Below are 17,729 nucleotides of genomic sequence, written 5' to 3' on the forward strand. Positions count from 1 at the left end.
GGAAACAAATTACAACTTATGTCAATCCAAATCTGGACAGGGGAATTCAAGCCTGCACAGCACTTCAAAAATGGCTAGAAATTAGAACTCTACCTTTTTCTTTCCAGTGTTTGGTTTGTGGTTTTTTTTCTTTGCTCTCACATCCTTGCTCAGCTATTGGTCAAAATCATTTGCAGAAGGCTTCCTTTCCCAGCGTCCAAAAGCATTTTGTTGGGTTATCAAAAAGAGGTATCAAAACTGTACTTCAGATTTTGTAGAGGCTTTTTTCTATCCAATGCACAAAAACATTTGTTTACAGATGTTCACCAAAACAAGTTTTATTAAACTGTGCCACTGAAGTTGTCTCCAAATTTATTAGGAGGTACAACCTGTTTTCAGCTTAAATGCATGTGTTTTATTGCCTTTTTAGTTCTGACTGCTAAATAGCAATACTATTAGAAAAGACAGACTTCAGTGAAATAAGACTCTTGGGGAAATAGGTTTCAGTAGTAGCATAGGCTTGCATAGTAAAGATTAAAAAAGAGGCCCAGTGTTCTTGTAGAATATTTCTTCATTTGTCTAGCTCTGGCCAGGCTAGATTTTTTTTATAATGCTTCTTTCAAGGGACTGGCCCTCAACCTGTGCTCAGTAATTAGCTTGCACTCCTGCTAAGGTCCTATGAATTTCGCTATTGAAACTTCAACTCCCAAGTCAGTTTGAGTCCATTCTTCACAAAGGCACTCAGACATGATTAAATAACAAATTGAGAGAATCACCACATCCCTATGCTGGTCTAAAAAATTAGACCACCCTCATTATAATTCTGCACTTGCCGTTGTCCAGTTTTGACATACAACCCCAGGATCCTTTTATACACACTACCAGAAAGCTTCTCTGCCAGTAGCCTGCAAGGCACGATGAAGCCACTTATTTTGTCCAAGAACAAACTAAAACATGGAGTTACAGTTCATAATTAACTAAAGCTCCATTCAAAGTCCAGTGATCTTGATGAATATCAGTAAATTTCAAAGACTGTCAGGTTACTTTCCTCCCCCAGACTTCCAGGAGGGCTTCCAGGAGACAAAAAGAGCTTGATCTCTGCCTCCATGCCCCCGAGAATTATTATTATTTTTAATGAAACACATTGAGGGTCCACATTGCTGTCAGCTGTCTGCAACTTGGTTTATTTTTAGCTTGTAATATAGTTAATAAAAAACAGGTACAACCCTCATCCTGCTTTAGAAGCATATCTTGGAAATTGGACAGCTCTGCTAAAGTCATCATAGAACAAGATTTTAAGATGCATCTAAAGAGCCATAAAGCAAACTATTCTTAATACGCCATAAAAGCCTTGTTTATCCATGTGCATGCATTGAAACATCAGATGTTGCACTTTCCCATTTATAGGGAAAGCCAACCCTGTTCAGGGAGACCACACACTATGTCACATTTAGTACCTGTTAGGAAAGTTTCAGCATGATTTTAATTATTTCCAAGCTCAGTAAATCCCCCCTTCTGCCTCCTTGCTGGAAGGGTTTACACCAATTAAAATGGTGTATCATGTAAACTGTTTAAGCCCCTAGAAAGCTTCAATTTGCATCCTAGTTAGCAAATTCCTCTCCTTTTCACTCTCCAGCTACAGCCTTGGTCATGACAGAATATAAAATGTAGTTTCACAGGTAGCATAGTACCTAGAATTTAATGCAAAAATCCCTATATTGCTGTCAATACCTATGATGAATTTCTTGCGCTATCTGTAGAGCTACCCTGCACTGACAGGGAAACCAAGCGAGAGCAGACGGGCCACTTGGCCGCAGTGAGACCAGACTCTAGGCTCTTTCAGCATTTGCATCTAAAGAATAAATGTCTAGAAAAGCTGGGAACGTGAACTTGGTGTCTACATCTATGTCTATGGCTGATTGGGAAAAGACACACAGACCTTAGCAAGCAGCCTACTGCTGCAGTGGAACCGAACAATGTTCTCTCAGAACAAGCCACACAGATACTTTAATTTTAAGTTTTCTGGGAGTAGAGAAAGGATATTTGTTAGCAAGGAAGTTCAACTGGTCCTTATATTAACTGAAGATGGATTATATTAGCAGGACAAAACTTCAGGATTATGCTTGAGCACAACAAATATCAGATGCTTCCAGTATATTTCTGCTCCAGCTCAGGTTGGAGTTCTCAAGTTTTCAATACCATATCCACTAGAAGTCATTTAGGCATCTAACTCCCATGTACTCAAAAATCTGGACGCGGAGTTACTTATTCTCCAGCACTTGTTAAGAAAAAAAAAAAAACAAAACAAAACAACAAACAAAACCTAACAACCTGCCCATAATCTTTCTGTGAAAGTTTTCATGTAAAGAGATACAAGTACTGTTGTTACGTTTCATATTTTTGCAGGAGGAGGAGGAAAGAATTTGGACATAGCCCTGGCAGTAATCACTCAACAATAAGGAGTTATCCTAGAAAAACATTATGTTGCCAAACATCTTCCACTCAGATGCACGTTTGCATTGTTCCTCCCTTGCGTTTCAGGAAACAGTAAACAATGCTGTGGCCAATACGCAAACACAAGGTGATTTTAGTAGAAGACCTTGTTTGGGACCAGCCCACGGTCACCAATAGTTAAATACAATCTCTTAAATTAAAAACCACAGGTAATGTCCGATGAAATGCAAACACATAAAACAAGTCAGGGTGGCACTTGTACACCTAAGCCAAGGGCAACGGTGGTACTTGGGGGCAGACAAGTCTCTTCATTTCCTAATGGTGGATATATCAATTTCTCCAGTAAATGGGCTCATTGCCAGGGTTAGAGCATGGACTGAGAAAACACCACAGGACACAGACATACATGCTACCCTAGGCGTTTTAACAGGAAAGGCTGCAGACCCCTAGGAAAAAAACACCTCACTGCTACGCTGCGAGACATCTTAATTCTCCCCGTTCACTGCAGGGGCTGGAATCCCAAGCAAGCTCACGAATTTCACTCCCCAAGCTAGAAACAGAAGAGCTAAAAGTAACACCACCGCATCAACGTGGTCAAGCCCCTTGCCAAAGCTCTTGCTGGGGATTCCTGTTACCATGAAACCTATGTGCACATTTCGAGCCACAGCCCTCACAGCGAGCCCACTCCTTCCCTAGGGAAAGAGCCGGGTGTTAAGGAGGAGATCCTAGGAAAGTGCTTTGCTAATCCAAATTTCAGCTCCAGGAAAATGTTCATGTCCTGGGGCAATCTTCTCATCAAAATTAGGTCTGACTGCCAAAAACGAAGGAAATTAAAAATGAGTAAATAGCAAATTAAAATCCCATAGCACTTAATTGTGGAATCAACAAAACGTGGTGTTCCTGGAACGAACGTTGTGCCCCAGGCACCTCAGCAACCGCTGCCCAGCAAAGCTGAGACTCCTCAGGGTCCCTCTGTCCCAGTCAAACAGCAGCTGGAAACCACCGAGAGTCAAAGCAGAAATCATAGCACACATCAGGGTTTCTTGTGTCTTTCTTTTTTAATGCTTGCACTGCTGCCTCCAACTCCAACAACTGAAACAACAGAGGGGGCTTCCATAAAGCAGTACATGGTCAGAGAGGGAACCGCATGGATGGCAACTCAGCAGCAGCCCGGCATCACGGTTTCCCCCAGGTGTCCTCACAGGGTTATCTGCTTATTAGGATAGACCTACAGGCTGCCGTGTGGTCTCTGTTTATGGGAAGAATAGTGATGATGCATTTATATATATATTTTTAAATTTAATTGATGGACATGCCTCTTTGCGTATTAATACCAGGGAAATGCTAAAGCTACTTTAAAAAAAAAAATTTGATTAATTAATAAGAAAAATATAGTTCAAAGTTAACATATTCAATCTGTTTTTAGTATGATTTTTGAAAGTTCTTTGCTGAATTCTCACGCTGATAATATTGTGGTGGCAATGTACTGTTTTCCTGCCTATACCACAAAACCTGTTGACTCCCCCTATCCCCTAAGTTTACAGTCAGTTTAGAAACTGTGGCTTTTGTAACAGGCAAACAGCATTCTCTGAACACTTTCACTGGCTAGCTTTATCCCAGGGCATTAATCTGTTGTCACTTCGCATCCTTTCAGGCAGCAACAGCAACCCAGAAGATAATTACAGTTAATTTTATGGCACCCTACTCACTATCACGCCTGAGAACACTCCACTTGAAATCAGCAGGAAAATCCCTACTGAACTCCAGGGCACCTGGATGTCTCTCCAGATCAGGGTTACAGGCTGGGTTGAGGGCTTACGTTGTTTGGTTTTAAACCTAGAAGAACATGAAGGATGAGGAATGCAGAGCAAGTGGCAAGTGTCAACTATAGGAGAAATGTCTTAAAAAGCCTATGCAATATTTCTCAAAATAAAAGAGATCGGGTAAATACTGTGTCTTCAAAGGCTTACAGCACACAAACATTGGCATAAAGTGCTTTACACAAAGCAATCCTCAGAAGGGTATGCTTTCACACCAGAAGTTTTCTAAACTATTCTGCAAAATTTAACAGATAATCCCCTCTGTGCTGAAAGACCCACACATCTCTCTAAGGCTGCTGTGATGCCTGCAATATGAAGAATTACTCAACCTGTCTCTGAATATGAGATAGATCCTTATGAAATCTGTCAATAACAACTGGAAATCTAGTACGTCACTGGAAAAAAGAAAATGTGGACTTGGGCAATTGGACTGCTCCGTACCCAAGTTTCCACATCAGCTGTATTTTATCATAATTATATTGAGTGAAATAGTACCTGACTGGAAAGTTTCACAGGTCTCCAGTGCAAGAAATATTTCTTTGTAGCCTTTAGGAGAGTCTGAAAAAAAGAGATGCTCCACTTAGTTGCAAAAGCTTATGCTAGAGATGAGAAGGGACCCTGTCTGATAAAATGGGTAAGTAATCAGAAGTAGTTTGGTAAGACGATGATCGAGTAACTCAGTAAATACAGCATTACCTCGCCTTGGTTGTACATACTGCATACATTAAGCATTAAATATATTGGAGGCTGTACCTAGTAATGAAGATAGCAATGCAGAAAGCAAATGTTGAGCTGAGGATCCAAACTTGTCCATTTCTGACTGCCATGTGTCAGAAGAATCAGAATAAAAATCAAAGCCAACTCCAGAGAGGAGTCACACCAGACCAACACTGAAAAACAGAGTTTGCCAAAACGCTTGGAAACTGAAGTCCTGGAGATGTACACAGCCCTGCTGAGCACTTAATTTTTATGGACACCTTCCCTTCTGGCCATGGGGCCACAATTGTCTCAGGTCAAACTTACTGACAGGCCTGCGGTTGCTGCTGAATGCCCCGCCTGTCTGCTTGGCAGAAAAAGCACTTCACAGCCCCTGCAATACTGGCTCGAAAGCTCACTGGTTTGAGGTTACATTTTAACTTCTCCTTACTTGGAGTACAACTGGAAATACCACTTGTTTTGGCAAGAAAACTGGAAGACATTCAGTGTAATACGGGTGAGCAGACCAGCTATTAGCGTCTCAGCAGGAGCCGTTCCGGGATGCGCTTCAATCTCCTCATACTTAATATCCAAGATTGCGTCAATCTTGCCTGAAATTTCTCTTCCCTTCCCACTCCCACAGGAGTTACTTTACTTTTCGGTGCACGAGTACTGAGCGCAGGAAACCAAAGAAAGTCAAACATACCACAGATGGGTATTAAGCAAGCCTCCTTGAGCATTTCTCTGCAAACCATAATCCTTACTTACAAAAAAGTACCCTCAAAAGACAAAACCCCACCTCCAGACACATAAGACTCTCCCCCCTCATCCCTCCCCTTCAGCCACAGACTCCCTAGAAGCAGATATGATGGTTTGGGGATACCAATTACAACCATTTCTCTTAGAGACAGGGTTGGTGGACTGTGAGTTGATTCCTACTGACGCAGTAAACCCTATAGAGTTCACAAGCTCACAGGTCAAGAAGCCAAGGCAAGGAAAGCCAATACATTTATTTACAGCATCTTTTACCTTTTTCTTTACCACCTGCCTGCCCCAAGTTGAACATGTAAGGAGCCTCCAATAGGAACTCTCAGCTCTATATATCAAGATGAGCCTGCAGTCTGGAGTAGGGTTATCATCTAGCATTTCCTCTCCAGCATACAAGATATCTAGCAATACTTTGTATTCAACAGATATTTTTCCTGTCTTTCCTCTCAGAGGGAGGCCCAATTAAGTGCTGAACTGTGGCAATTCCCTTTCCTGAAACAGGTTTTAACTTTGCTCTTAGAAGTTAGGATATAAAAGAATGTGCAGGCAGAGGCTTTCTCAAGTTTTCACTTCAGACATAGATAGAAATTTCAACAGGTTCACAAAGTAATCAAGTTGCTTATTGTAGCTACAAAATGCAGCAGGTCATACCCATTTTAATTCCTCTATTAAACTTACGGATATATATATCCACAAAAATATTTTTGTATGTATATCAACACACAAACACAGAAACTGTGGTCCCCATACAATTTCTGCAAGTGTAATTACAGTTTGACAATCAAAATAAGACAGGATCCGTAGCGTTCCTACCAGAGTAAATCCAGTGCAGCACAGAAATCAGGGTGTTGCAGTGCAGGTGAACCCAATCAGCCTGTTTGCCTTCACCTGATACCACTGCAGATACACTAAATACACTAAGCACTTGCTTCTGTTCTGCTGCTCACTGGTGTAAGAAAAGCTCCTTCATTCAAGTTCCTTCTCTAGTCTAAATTTAAGGACTAAACACCCCCCCCCAACAATTTAAGAAAAACACAACACCCCTTAGCTTTCATTTTAGGCTGCCAATTGAGGAAGCAGATCTCAGCGGCTGGGAGTGAGCGTTAGCTCCCCTTGCAGAGCACTGCCGACGGAGCCGTGCTCAATCGCAGCAGCTGCCGACTGCCTCACACCCGCCACACGGCTTTCACGAAGGTCCATCAGTGAGGATTTTAACCAAGTGCTGTAAGCAGTTATGGAGGAAACTGAATAAAATGTTAGCAGTTTAATATATATCCCACAAAACCAAGCTACAGCAATGTTTTCACACTGGTGTTCTAGCTTGATTTTAGCACTCGTTTGCTTAACAGTAACAAGCTCTTCGCATAGGAAAATGGCAGTTCATAGGTAATGCATTGGAAATGTCTTTTCTACCTTGTATTTTTCCATATAAATTTAAGTTAGTGAACATGAACAAAAACATTTTTTGAAGTAAGGAAAGATGAAAAAAAACATTTTCATTTCACTGTCACCTGCCACATGCACCAGTGACCCAGGAGAGGACGCGATGGTGACAGTGGAAGGTTCTGGAGCGTCCCCCCGGGTCTCGCTGCAGGCCCCGAAGGGAGTCAAAGCCCTGCACAGGGGAGAGTCTTGCATGTGGGTGGTTACAGGCTCAAGACGTAACATGCCTCCTCGTCAGGAGTTACCAAATCCTGTCTGCCTTTGGTTAGCTTTCCTAGGGACAGCTTCCAGATTTTCTCTTTTAACTGAACGCTGGCATGTGCCACGAGCAGACACACAGGCTTGTGAAACACCCACCCATGACAGTACCCCACTGACACAGACGCAGCAGTGTGAAGCTGGATACCCCGCAGAGCACGTACTCACCCTCTCCTTCACCTCCAGGCCAGCAGCAGTCGGAGGCTCGGGACTTCCAGCAAAGTCCTGCAGTAACACAGTTCCCGAGTGACCAGCGCACGTCTCCCAAAGTCAGGAAGCAGCCAGATGTGTGAGCCCAGCACCTTCCATGAGCCCTCTGGGAAGCTTTAGTCCAACCACGTGCAGTAAACTGCTGATTCTTCGCTGCCAGAGCCCACCTGAACCCCAGCTGCAGGCACCCTGGGCTGCTCTCCCCGCTGCTCGGCCAGGTGTGCCCGCCTCTCCCCCGGCCTCGCGAGGCTGCTGGCCCACAGCTGCGGGGAGACCTGCTCCGGCCCCCGCGCTGCTCCCCGCCCCGCCGCCGCTCACAGCCGCGCTTGCAAATACGCTTCTGTGTATCTATCCACGTATCTGCACAGGCTTTCCGCGCGTTCCAAACCAGCCTGGAAACGCGGCATAAATGCTTCCCAAGGCTTCGACTTCCCTGACAGCTCTTCAGGTGCTGATGGAAAAAGTGAAAGAGGCCTAAAATGTGAAGCCTATTTTACTGCTTACTGCTGCGTGTGTTCTCCAACCAGTTAACGCTTGGCTGAACCTTGGCTTGGCTCTACCAGTTACTGAAAAACCACAGGTCAGCCTTCCCATTTTGCAATGCCAGCCTGGCAATGGGGGAGTTGCTGCCAGCTTCGGTGGCAAGCGAATGGTCCATTCAAACACTGCGATGGTCCTCATTGCAGACAACTGTGCCTCACTGCCTGTTTTTCTTCAAACCATCCGCATGGGTGAAAGAAGCACTATCAGCCCCATTTTTTCAGATGGGGAAGTAAGTCGGGGGTGGAAATAGATATTATAATGTAAAGGCTGAAGAAAAATTCTGTGGTGTGTAATAGGCTAGACTGAGCAAAAAACTCCTTCTCTAGAGAATAAACTAATGCCCCTTTACAGAAATCATGTCTGGTGGACAACTAATTAAAAGCATTGCTCAAATGACCATGCAGGTCTAGGTCCAGTTTTTTGGGCTTTTCTCTCCCCCCTAATCTATTGTTCTGAATTTCTCCCATGACAGCTGAAAAGACCTGCCTTCTCATTTCCTAATCAACGTTTGGTCACGTAGGAATGGCTGTAAAAGGGGCTGAAAGCAGCATGCCGCTGGAACAGGCTGAACCAAGTATCAGGATGTACAGAAGCACGTGTCACACAAGGTCAAGCAGGTACTTTTAAAAATCTCATCCTGGCACAAAGCCCGGGTCTCACCGATGTCCAGAGGCTGTTTTGCCATATTCTCAATGGCACCAAAATGTCACAGGTAAGTTTTATAGGGACAAATCAAGTGAAATTACTCTTCAGTAAGACAAACACTTCTAAAACAAAGAAGATGTCAAATGACTGTAGGGTCACACACTCAATTATGGCCTTTTGTGCCAGCGTGCACTGGTAATCCTTGCTCAGGGATTCGTGACGAACGCACCAGCAACACTGTTTTGCTTGAAACTGCCAATAGCCATACACTGGTGGTATCAAAACCAACACACAACCTAGCAGTGCTTTTGTATGAACCCCTTGCTGCACTTAAAAGTGTTTTATTTTGAAAAACATACATTTTATTACTGCTTTAAAACTTCATATATGATTTTATAGTGCACTATATAAGCTGGCCTAGCATTCTGAAAACCAGCAATCCTTAACCCAGAGCCACAGTCAAGAACTTTACAAATGACTTTTCATTTCTTCATAAATTATCCTCTTCCAAGATTAGGAAAACACAAGTAAATCGCTGAATCCACTTTGCTGATTTGCCACATTTTTCTGAACAATGAGCAAGAACATTTCTCTCATCTGGGGGCTGACATTTCATCAGCCATGTTGATTACCTTTATCCATGAATTAAAAACCTGAACTTAGTTTGGTAGGTTAAAAAGTACATCCACGTTCATGCCCGTATCCTTAAGACATGTTTAGGTTATAATATTCCCAGTCAATACTGTGTGGCAGTTTTTTTGGCTCATACAGGTAGGCAATTCAAACCAGCTCATAATTAATCTTAATAAACAAGACATATGAAGAGTGTATAGACAGTGTTTGCATGCGTGTAACTTGGGTACGTAGCTAAGTAGCTTACCCCACAGTCACATCATGGGTCAGTAACACAACCAAGCACAGAGCTCAGACTGTTCATATTCAAGTTCACACTGGACATTGCTCCCACAGATACTTCTAGAATGACTGGTTGTTTATTTTAATGAAATCGAGTAAAATATTTCCTCAAAAAAAAAATTATTAATGTTTCACATTCTTAGTTCTAGTGCTTCATTTACCAGCGTCACACATGCATGGGTTACACAAACATAGATGGGGCCAGAAAAGCTTACTTCTTTTTGTATTGCCAAGACAGTTTGATTTGTTTCTTCTCCAAGGAACTTGTGAGAGTCTGTAAGAAGGAAAAGTGCTGGAAAATAAGAATATAACCTTATGTACAGAAGAAAAAAAGCAAACAATAATGTCGGCCCTTCAGTCAGAGTTACTCCTTCTTGAGTTTGCACTGAATGAATGCTGCAATACAATTTTAATTGTCACATCACTGCAGGATTTTCTGATTTGGAGTAGGTGTCATGTATCCATCATGCCTATTGTGCCCACTGAAAGAAAACACCACAGGACCACCCTCCAGGGTGTCCAGGAAAATTCCAGAAAACCCATGAACCTTGCTGGAATCCACAGTACCTGCCTACAGTTCTAGGTACTTCAGGTGGAAGGTGTTCAGGTAGTGATGGCTGAAGATAAGTAGATCCAGATAAGACGATATGTTTGGGTTGAACATGGCTGGGTCTCTGGTAGCCACTTCTTCATTGTTTTTTTTTTGTTGTTGTTTTGTTTTTTTTTTTTTTTAGTTCAGGCTTTTACTACTATAACAACAGGGTTGCAGGCATGGATTTTTTTTTTTTTAATTTAATTGGACACAGGAATTGTCACTTTCCTTTCTAAATCGTCAGCTACTCACCACTGTTGGACAGCTTCCTAACTCATTCCAGAAGTCAGAGTATTGATATTACTACATAAAAATGAGTAAATCACCCTAAGACTCTGCAAAAGGAAAGCCAGTAATTTAAACAAAGCAGTATGAGAGTGTATGACTGTAACCGTTTCCACAATGTGCCAGTGGCCAATTGCTACAAAAGATAGATAACCTAGTTTGTGATTACCTGCTGTTGCAGGGGGACAATCCCGAAGGGATCAGGATCCAATGACAGAGCCCTTAGCTTCACCACAAGAAATAAAAATTATCTCAATTATCCAGGAAGGCAGAACTAGTAATTTTAACTGTAATGAAGCACAAGAGTCCTAGTACCAGATCAAGGCCCCCTGAACTCACCTTTTGCAAACATGTAAAGAGACAAATTCCCCATGGAGCAGAGACCAAACAAGCGATGCCACAGTGGAAGAGCTGAAGGAGGTAGTGGGCCACACGGCCAAGGCACCGCGGCTTCAGGCAGCCTGCAGCCCCATCTGCTCCATACGGCTTAAAGGCCCGCAGGGGTTAATACGGTTAACTTCTAGCTCCTCCATGGAGATGAAACTACGGAAGTGAATGTCTGCTTGCGGATATTTTAAACAAAAAAGAAAACATATGGCCCTCTGGAACTATGCTTGCTGTTTCTCCAGCTGATATGACACAGAGAACAGATAGCCTAGGCCTAGAACTAAATGCAAAGGCTTTATTCTAAGGAACAATTAGAGAACAATTTAGGGAACACGCTTCAGTTTTAAAAGTTCTCAGATTAGCAAAGCGGAAACACAGAAAATTTGAGAATGCTCATGTATACTAACTAGTAAAAAATTTAAAAAGCACAAAATACCTTGGCTGTATAAAACAACAGTTTCTTGCCTTTGTGAAGAATATTTCTGCGAACTATGAAAGACAACTTGGAATGAATAATTAAGACCAGCCTTTTCTCTTCCAGATGTTATTTTGTGATTCTACACATAGACTGGTAATGAGCAAAAATTAAAACAGAAGAATGGGCTTAATTCAGAAGGCTGAAAAGAAAGGTCAGTAATTTCATTTATAAAATCAGAAATTTCATTTAAAAATGTAATCATGTGGATTAAAACCACAGGTGAGATAAATAAATACTCGAGGGCAGCCATGATGCGTATCTTTAAATTCAAGTCTTGAAACATGCTGGTAAATGTTTCATAATACAAATTCATTAGGTAGTCTTGGCCCAAATGCAGAGCCAGCGTGTGCAGACACAATCCCACCGACCGCAGAAACCCAGCAGGAGCGCCCGTGGCTCGTAGGGGCTGGAGTTGTGCACTCCCCAGGGACAGCAAGGCCAGGAGGGATCTTAAGAAGTCATCCAGTCCAACCTCTGCCAGAGGATGAACTGTGCCTTAAACATCGCCAATGTTTAAAATCATCTTTGTTTAACTTTTACTTTAAAACTTATGTAAATGATTTTATAATGTTCTCAGGAAATGTATTGCAGGGCTTTGCAAAGTTACCATCAGGATTATTTTCTCCTAATGCCTAATCTGAAGGTAGGCAATTATTTCTTGTCCTATGAACAGGGATTTGGAGAACAAGGTTTGGGTGGTTTTTTTACTGTCTTCTCTGCAATGGCTTTTTACAAATGTGAATACTCCTTTAGTGGTTGCTCCTGCAGACTAAACAAACCAAATTCTTTCAATTTTTACACAGAAAATGATGTTGTCTAGCCCTCACATCTTTCTTGTCTCTCTCCACTGGACTCTTTCCAATTAGCCCCCAACCTCCTTGAAGTGTGGTGCCTGAAACTGGATATAGTGTTCCAAGCTTAGACCTCGTTAGACCTTATTAGGCCTAATTAGAGTAAAAGGTTATTTCATGTGAATTTAATAGGGAATGCTTAGTTATTCAGTCTAGTATGACATTAGTTTTTTCACAAAAACATGACATTATTGACCCATGATTAGCTTGCCGCTCACTGGAATCTGCACATCCTTTTCCACAGAATTAGCACAACTAGCCAGGTCTCCTCCATCCTCTGTCTGTTACTTACTTCAATTCAATACTTTCTATTTGTCCTTAATGAAGTGAATCTTACTTATATCACCTAATTTCAGCAATTAATTTAAATAACTTCTTGTTCTAATCTATTCCTCCGATACACTTTCAGCCTTTATCGGCAATAATTGCTTGTAAATGAAGTATCGATTGCATAATCCAATCTATTTTATAAAGTATATTGATTAGCATAAAATTGATCTAAGTAAAGGTCTCCTTATTACATCCTCCTAGGCAACAGTGAATTGCTAACAATAACCCTAAGTACAAGTCACTCTTGTAGATCCACTTAAACTATGCTTCCTGCAACTGGCTATGAAAATGCCAAAAGCAGTCCTTACCAAAGGCCCATTACCAAAATCAAGACGTGCCACCTTTGCAGCTTCTCTGTTCACAAGTCAATTATTCTGTCACAGAAGGAATTATTTAATAGGATTTATCTCATATGGTATTTCCCCTTTTCTCTGAAATTGTGTATGAATAAAAGAGAACTCTGAAATTGAAAAAGAGGTATAGGAACCATTTTCCTTCAGAATGAACATTGAAAACAACTAAAATGCGTATTTCAATTTGTGAAGATCTTCAGGATAATTAAAACCATGAAGATAACAGCAAGAACTCAGAACCAGTTCTGAACTTTCAGATTTTGTTCAGAGATATCTCACAGTAATGTTTTCAGGTCTGAATACATATTTTTAAAGAAAACATTTGAAAAAAATGGACAGCCCTACTTTATGAAAAGAAATCTCCATACTTTATGAGAAGTCATGGAGTCAGGCTAAATTCAAATGTAACATTTGTCTTCTTCCAGTCTACTGCATCTATTGCCTTCTGTTGTTAGTAGTTAAAGCTCGCTCTTACTATGAGATGCTTCAGTCATATGTATACATACTCCTTCACATCTGCCTAATTTTTAGATCTTTGTTGCGGTGACCGTAGTTTCTACTTGCTAATTTCACTGTCCCCTATCTGTCCAAAATTAAAGCCCCAATCACTAGTTCAATATATTGGTGGCATATGAGTTCTCCTTGTCTTAGCCATAAACTAGTCCATGTTATCTTACACATCAAACAGGTCAACGGAACGTGCAGTTGTCCTTATCCAGTTGTATTTCCTTTAACAGAAATGCTTACTTCTTCCAGATACACTCCCCGCATCTAGATGAAGACCCTGAATTAAAAGCCAATGAACACTGGCCTTTATTTTTCTATAGACTTTGCTGAATTCTGGATCAGTCCGTTGGTGAACAAAATTCTTTCCCTACCTGTTACATTTTATTGAAAACATTGCTGTCCTACACACTCAGACAGAAGTAGTAGTTCTTCAATTAGTCTATTTTATGTACAGGTTATGTCATATAGATGATATAAAAGGTCAGTGATGGTCACATGCTGGACTAGGTTCTCCGAAGACACACTGATGCCACCATGCTAGGCAACTGTTCAAAGAGAAAGAGCCAGGATTCAAAAACTTGGTGGAAGTCCTGTAACAAATTCATTAAACGTCACAGCTGTAACAGATTAATCTAAACCCCTTAATTTCATTGGTCTGATTTTTAATATTGTACTTGATGTTACAAATAAAATATAACTGTAATATTTAATTTATAAAGTTTTCACATTTCCATGTAAAACCAACAGTAGGTTTAAAGTAAAAACACCTTTGTGAAGGCAAAAGCTTTTTAACTTCAACAAGATTCTAATTTTATAAGAGTAGAGAAATGTGTAAACATAAACATTCATGATTTTCTTTTGTACACATCTGTGTAAATTAGTTGATACAAACAATTTACTATAGAAACATTTTGTTTGGTTGTTTTTGCTACACACAGTTCTATGCTGGCATCACATACTAGTCGATTAATCTTCCAAAGAGTGAGATTTATGCATTTTGCATTCTGACCCCCAGTATGTCCATTGCCAGCAGTGGACTTCATGTTTAGAGAATCAGACTCACAGTGTCAGCAATCTAAAATTAAAATTCAGTACAAGATTATAAATAATCAAAAATGAATGCATCATTTTCATATCAGAATCACCAGATGCTTAAAGGCCATGATCCAAGCCAGCTAAAATCAATGACAGTTTTCCCATTGACTTAGCTGGAATTCACCCGCAGTTCCCAGTCACTATAGATTCTCATTTTAGTTTTGCAATTTTATCACAGCATACAGAGTTAAAAAGTGTGTCGTATCACAGCTTCAGTGTGAGAAGTAAAGCCTCTAAGTCTTTCTGGGCCTCTTTATCCTGAAAGAAACAGACAATCATGCATCAACTTAGATAGGATAAATCCCTTCCTTTGCCTAATACGTGCCTATCCACATTTCTTTACTAACAACAGACATAACACACAACTGTTAACAGCCACAGAATGTACAAGACCGCATAGTAAGTTAATTTATCAGTGATAGCAAACAAAGTTTGGAGTGAAAACAAGAGCCAGATGGCAGCCCTCCCTTTACAGCTCTGTTAAAGCACTCAAAATGTTAGCCACAAATAGCCTCCCCAGCAGACCAGTAAGCCTTTCAGCTTAGGCCATAACTTTTATGGATGCACTTTGCATAAAGTACTGCCTTGCCTTATACTTTACGTAAGCTTGCAACCCCACTGTGTGCAGTTTTTCTAAAGATATTTCTGTGGTGTTTGCTAATGATTTATTATGCAATTAACAAGAACACATTGGGAAATGTAATTAACGACACAGGTTAGCTGGTGGTTTCAGTGCATACAGCTATACCTACCTGTAATAACCACCATGGACTGACTACACCCTCGGTATCTTCCATACTGGTGTTGGTGGGCTCTGCCTACGCTACTGGGCTCATAGCAGAGTGGAGCCAATGGGGGAGCAAGAGGCAAGTAATCTGCTATGCTGAGAGCCAACACTCTCAGCACTCTCAGTATTATACCTCCTAGGACAGAAGGGAAAGGCTCCTTTTAGTGCACAGTTTGCACGGGGCTTGAAACCAAACTCAGCCCACAGACTCTTTCACAGGTAACCAGTGACATACATTTTGGCTATTCCGTGTATAATCTGTTCGGAACGGGGTACACGCATATGAACATGTAACCACAGTACAAAAAACTCCATTATTCTACTTATTTTTGAAATGTCTCCTGGATATAATCCACTTCCTTTACTTGCCATTGCAAAACTTCTAGCTTGCAAAATGCACCTTGGTTTAAAACCACATTTCTAAAAAGTCAGCACCTCATACCTGCAGGCTGCTAAGGATCCAAACATGCCATACACACACCCATGTGTGCTTAGCAGTGCAAGCCAAAAAGACTTGCACATCACAAATTTTGTGCAAGTATTTTTAATGACAGAGACCAGTATTTCTTTCCCAGATAATGCCACAGGCAATTCTGAAAGAAAATACTGCAGACAGACAGCAAAGTAATCACTGAACTTCAGGATCACTTCATTATCCAATCAACCAAAGAGCTGGAACAAAATACAGGACATTTTAAAATACATTTTACGGGTGAAGAAATTCCTGCTTCTCTTTATTTTGGTTAGTTGTCTATTATGTCATGGAGGAATAGAGAAGAATATTGAGATGATAGAAACCATATGCCAGATATGTCAAACTACATTATATTATTGGTCTGGATTAAGGCATTAATACATTAGCTGGACACTTCTCTTGGAGTCACTGCCTTCTCCCACTGGCAACAATAGGCTAAATTATCTGCCTAATCATTTATCAGAGGCCTTAAAAGGCACACACTGCAAAGCCAGTAAGCTCTTGCCAAAATACTCTAACAGAAGGAAATGTCACACAGAATTCAGCACCCCTTATGCTCCACGTCACTACAGGCTGCCTGGAGCACCAGCCTGTGGTTTTCAATAAAAATTGGAAAACTCAAAATTTGCATCAGTATGTTGATTAATTCAGGGAAAATACACTCTTTTCTGTATTGACTGTGGTCAACTTGTGAAAATTATTCTAAACTCCATTAAACAAAAAAGTAAAAAGCCAGATATTGTCCCATGCTACAAAGAAAAAGAAAAAGATTTCATTGTATCTGGTCCTACTCTTTTCACACTTTTCTAAGCTGAAAATGATAAAGATGCAGTTTTTCTCCTATCTGAGTGGTGTTCAGCATTTCATGGGTTGATGGGATTCTTTACTTACTTTGCACGATACAGCATTCTAAAAACGTATCTCCAAGCAACTTTGTATAATTGTCTCTCTCCTTAGACACAAAGGATTATATTGGGCAATGAGCTTTAATGAGTTGCAAAGGTCCCAAAAATATTGGGCAATCTTTCCTGAATCTGCCTCTCGGCTTAGGAAAAAGAATGAAACAAATCCATGACTGTTCTAAGAACTAGCTGGAGAAGAAACTGCAAACGTGCAAAGTGTCCTACCTCTGGGTTGTCAGTTCTAACCAAGACTACATCAGTAAAAGCAGGAATTATTATTGTTGCAAACTACTTATCGGGCTGCATTAATTGAGTCGGCGGCTTCCAGTCAATATTAAGAACTCAGATGGCAAAAGCGTCTAAAAAAATCAGTAATGGCATTAAAAACAAAGCTGAGAATGGTCAGTGAAGGGAACTATTATGTCACCTTTGGATAGAGTCCTGGCAGACCAAGAGGTGTGTCATGCTAAAAGGAAAGGGAAGCCACAACGCTCTTCCAGCGTTGTACCAGGCTGCAGTTTTAAGGATGAAAACTTGACTGTTAATGGGAAGACAAAGCCATAAACCTTGTATTTGGCCAACTCTCTTCCAAGGGTCTGTGGCTTTCTAAAAATGAGCAATCAGGTCAGCTTTTTCTTTTTCTTTTTTTTTTTTTTTTTTTTTTAAGATGGGCAGGCTTTGATCTCCTTCTAGAGTGCAGCAAGGAGAGGAAGAGGTGCAAGTCATAGGAGGAATGCAATATATTTGCATCAGTCCCATTTGTTCACCCTGAGGCTTAGTTTAGCACTGACTGAATACACAGCCATTTTCAACCTTGACTTTCTACTGTCAAGGCTTACATTTATTAAACACTTCTCATATCGTTTTCAGAGTTGAATATGAGTTCAAAATGTTCTGCAAACTGCTACACAAAAGGTATTCAAATTACAGGGTCAGTGACTGTATTTTGCCCTCTG

The 17,729-nt window shown here is 40.9% G+C and overlaps 1 protein-coding gene across 1 annotated transcript in view; it reads right to left on the reverse strand.

The window, feature by feature from the left end:
* Positions 1 to 13,926: 13,926 nt before the first annotated feature.
* Positions 13,927 to 17,729, reverse strand: part of RMDN2 (regulator of microtubule dynamics 2) — a 48,391-nt gene continuing 44,588 nt past the window's right edge. Inside the window, exon 11 of the mRNA XM_075146662.1 lies at positions 13,927 to 14,867. Within this exon, the coding sequence (XP_075002763.1) occupies positions 14,814 to 14,867 (54 nt within the window). The 3' untranslated portion in view covers positions 13,927 to 14,813. The remainder of the gene's footprint in view (positions 14,868 to 17,729) is intronic.

The sequence above is a fragment of the Calonectris borealis genome, chromosome 3 (assembly GCF_964195595.1).
Source record: "Calonectris borealis chromosome 3, bCalBor7.hap1.2, whole genome shotgun sequence".
NCBI classification, from domain to species: Eukaryota; Metazoa; Chordata; class Aves; order Procellariiformes; family Procellariidae; genus Calonectris; species Calonectris borealis.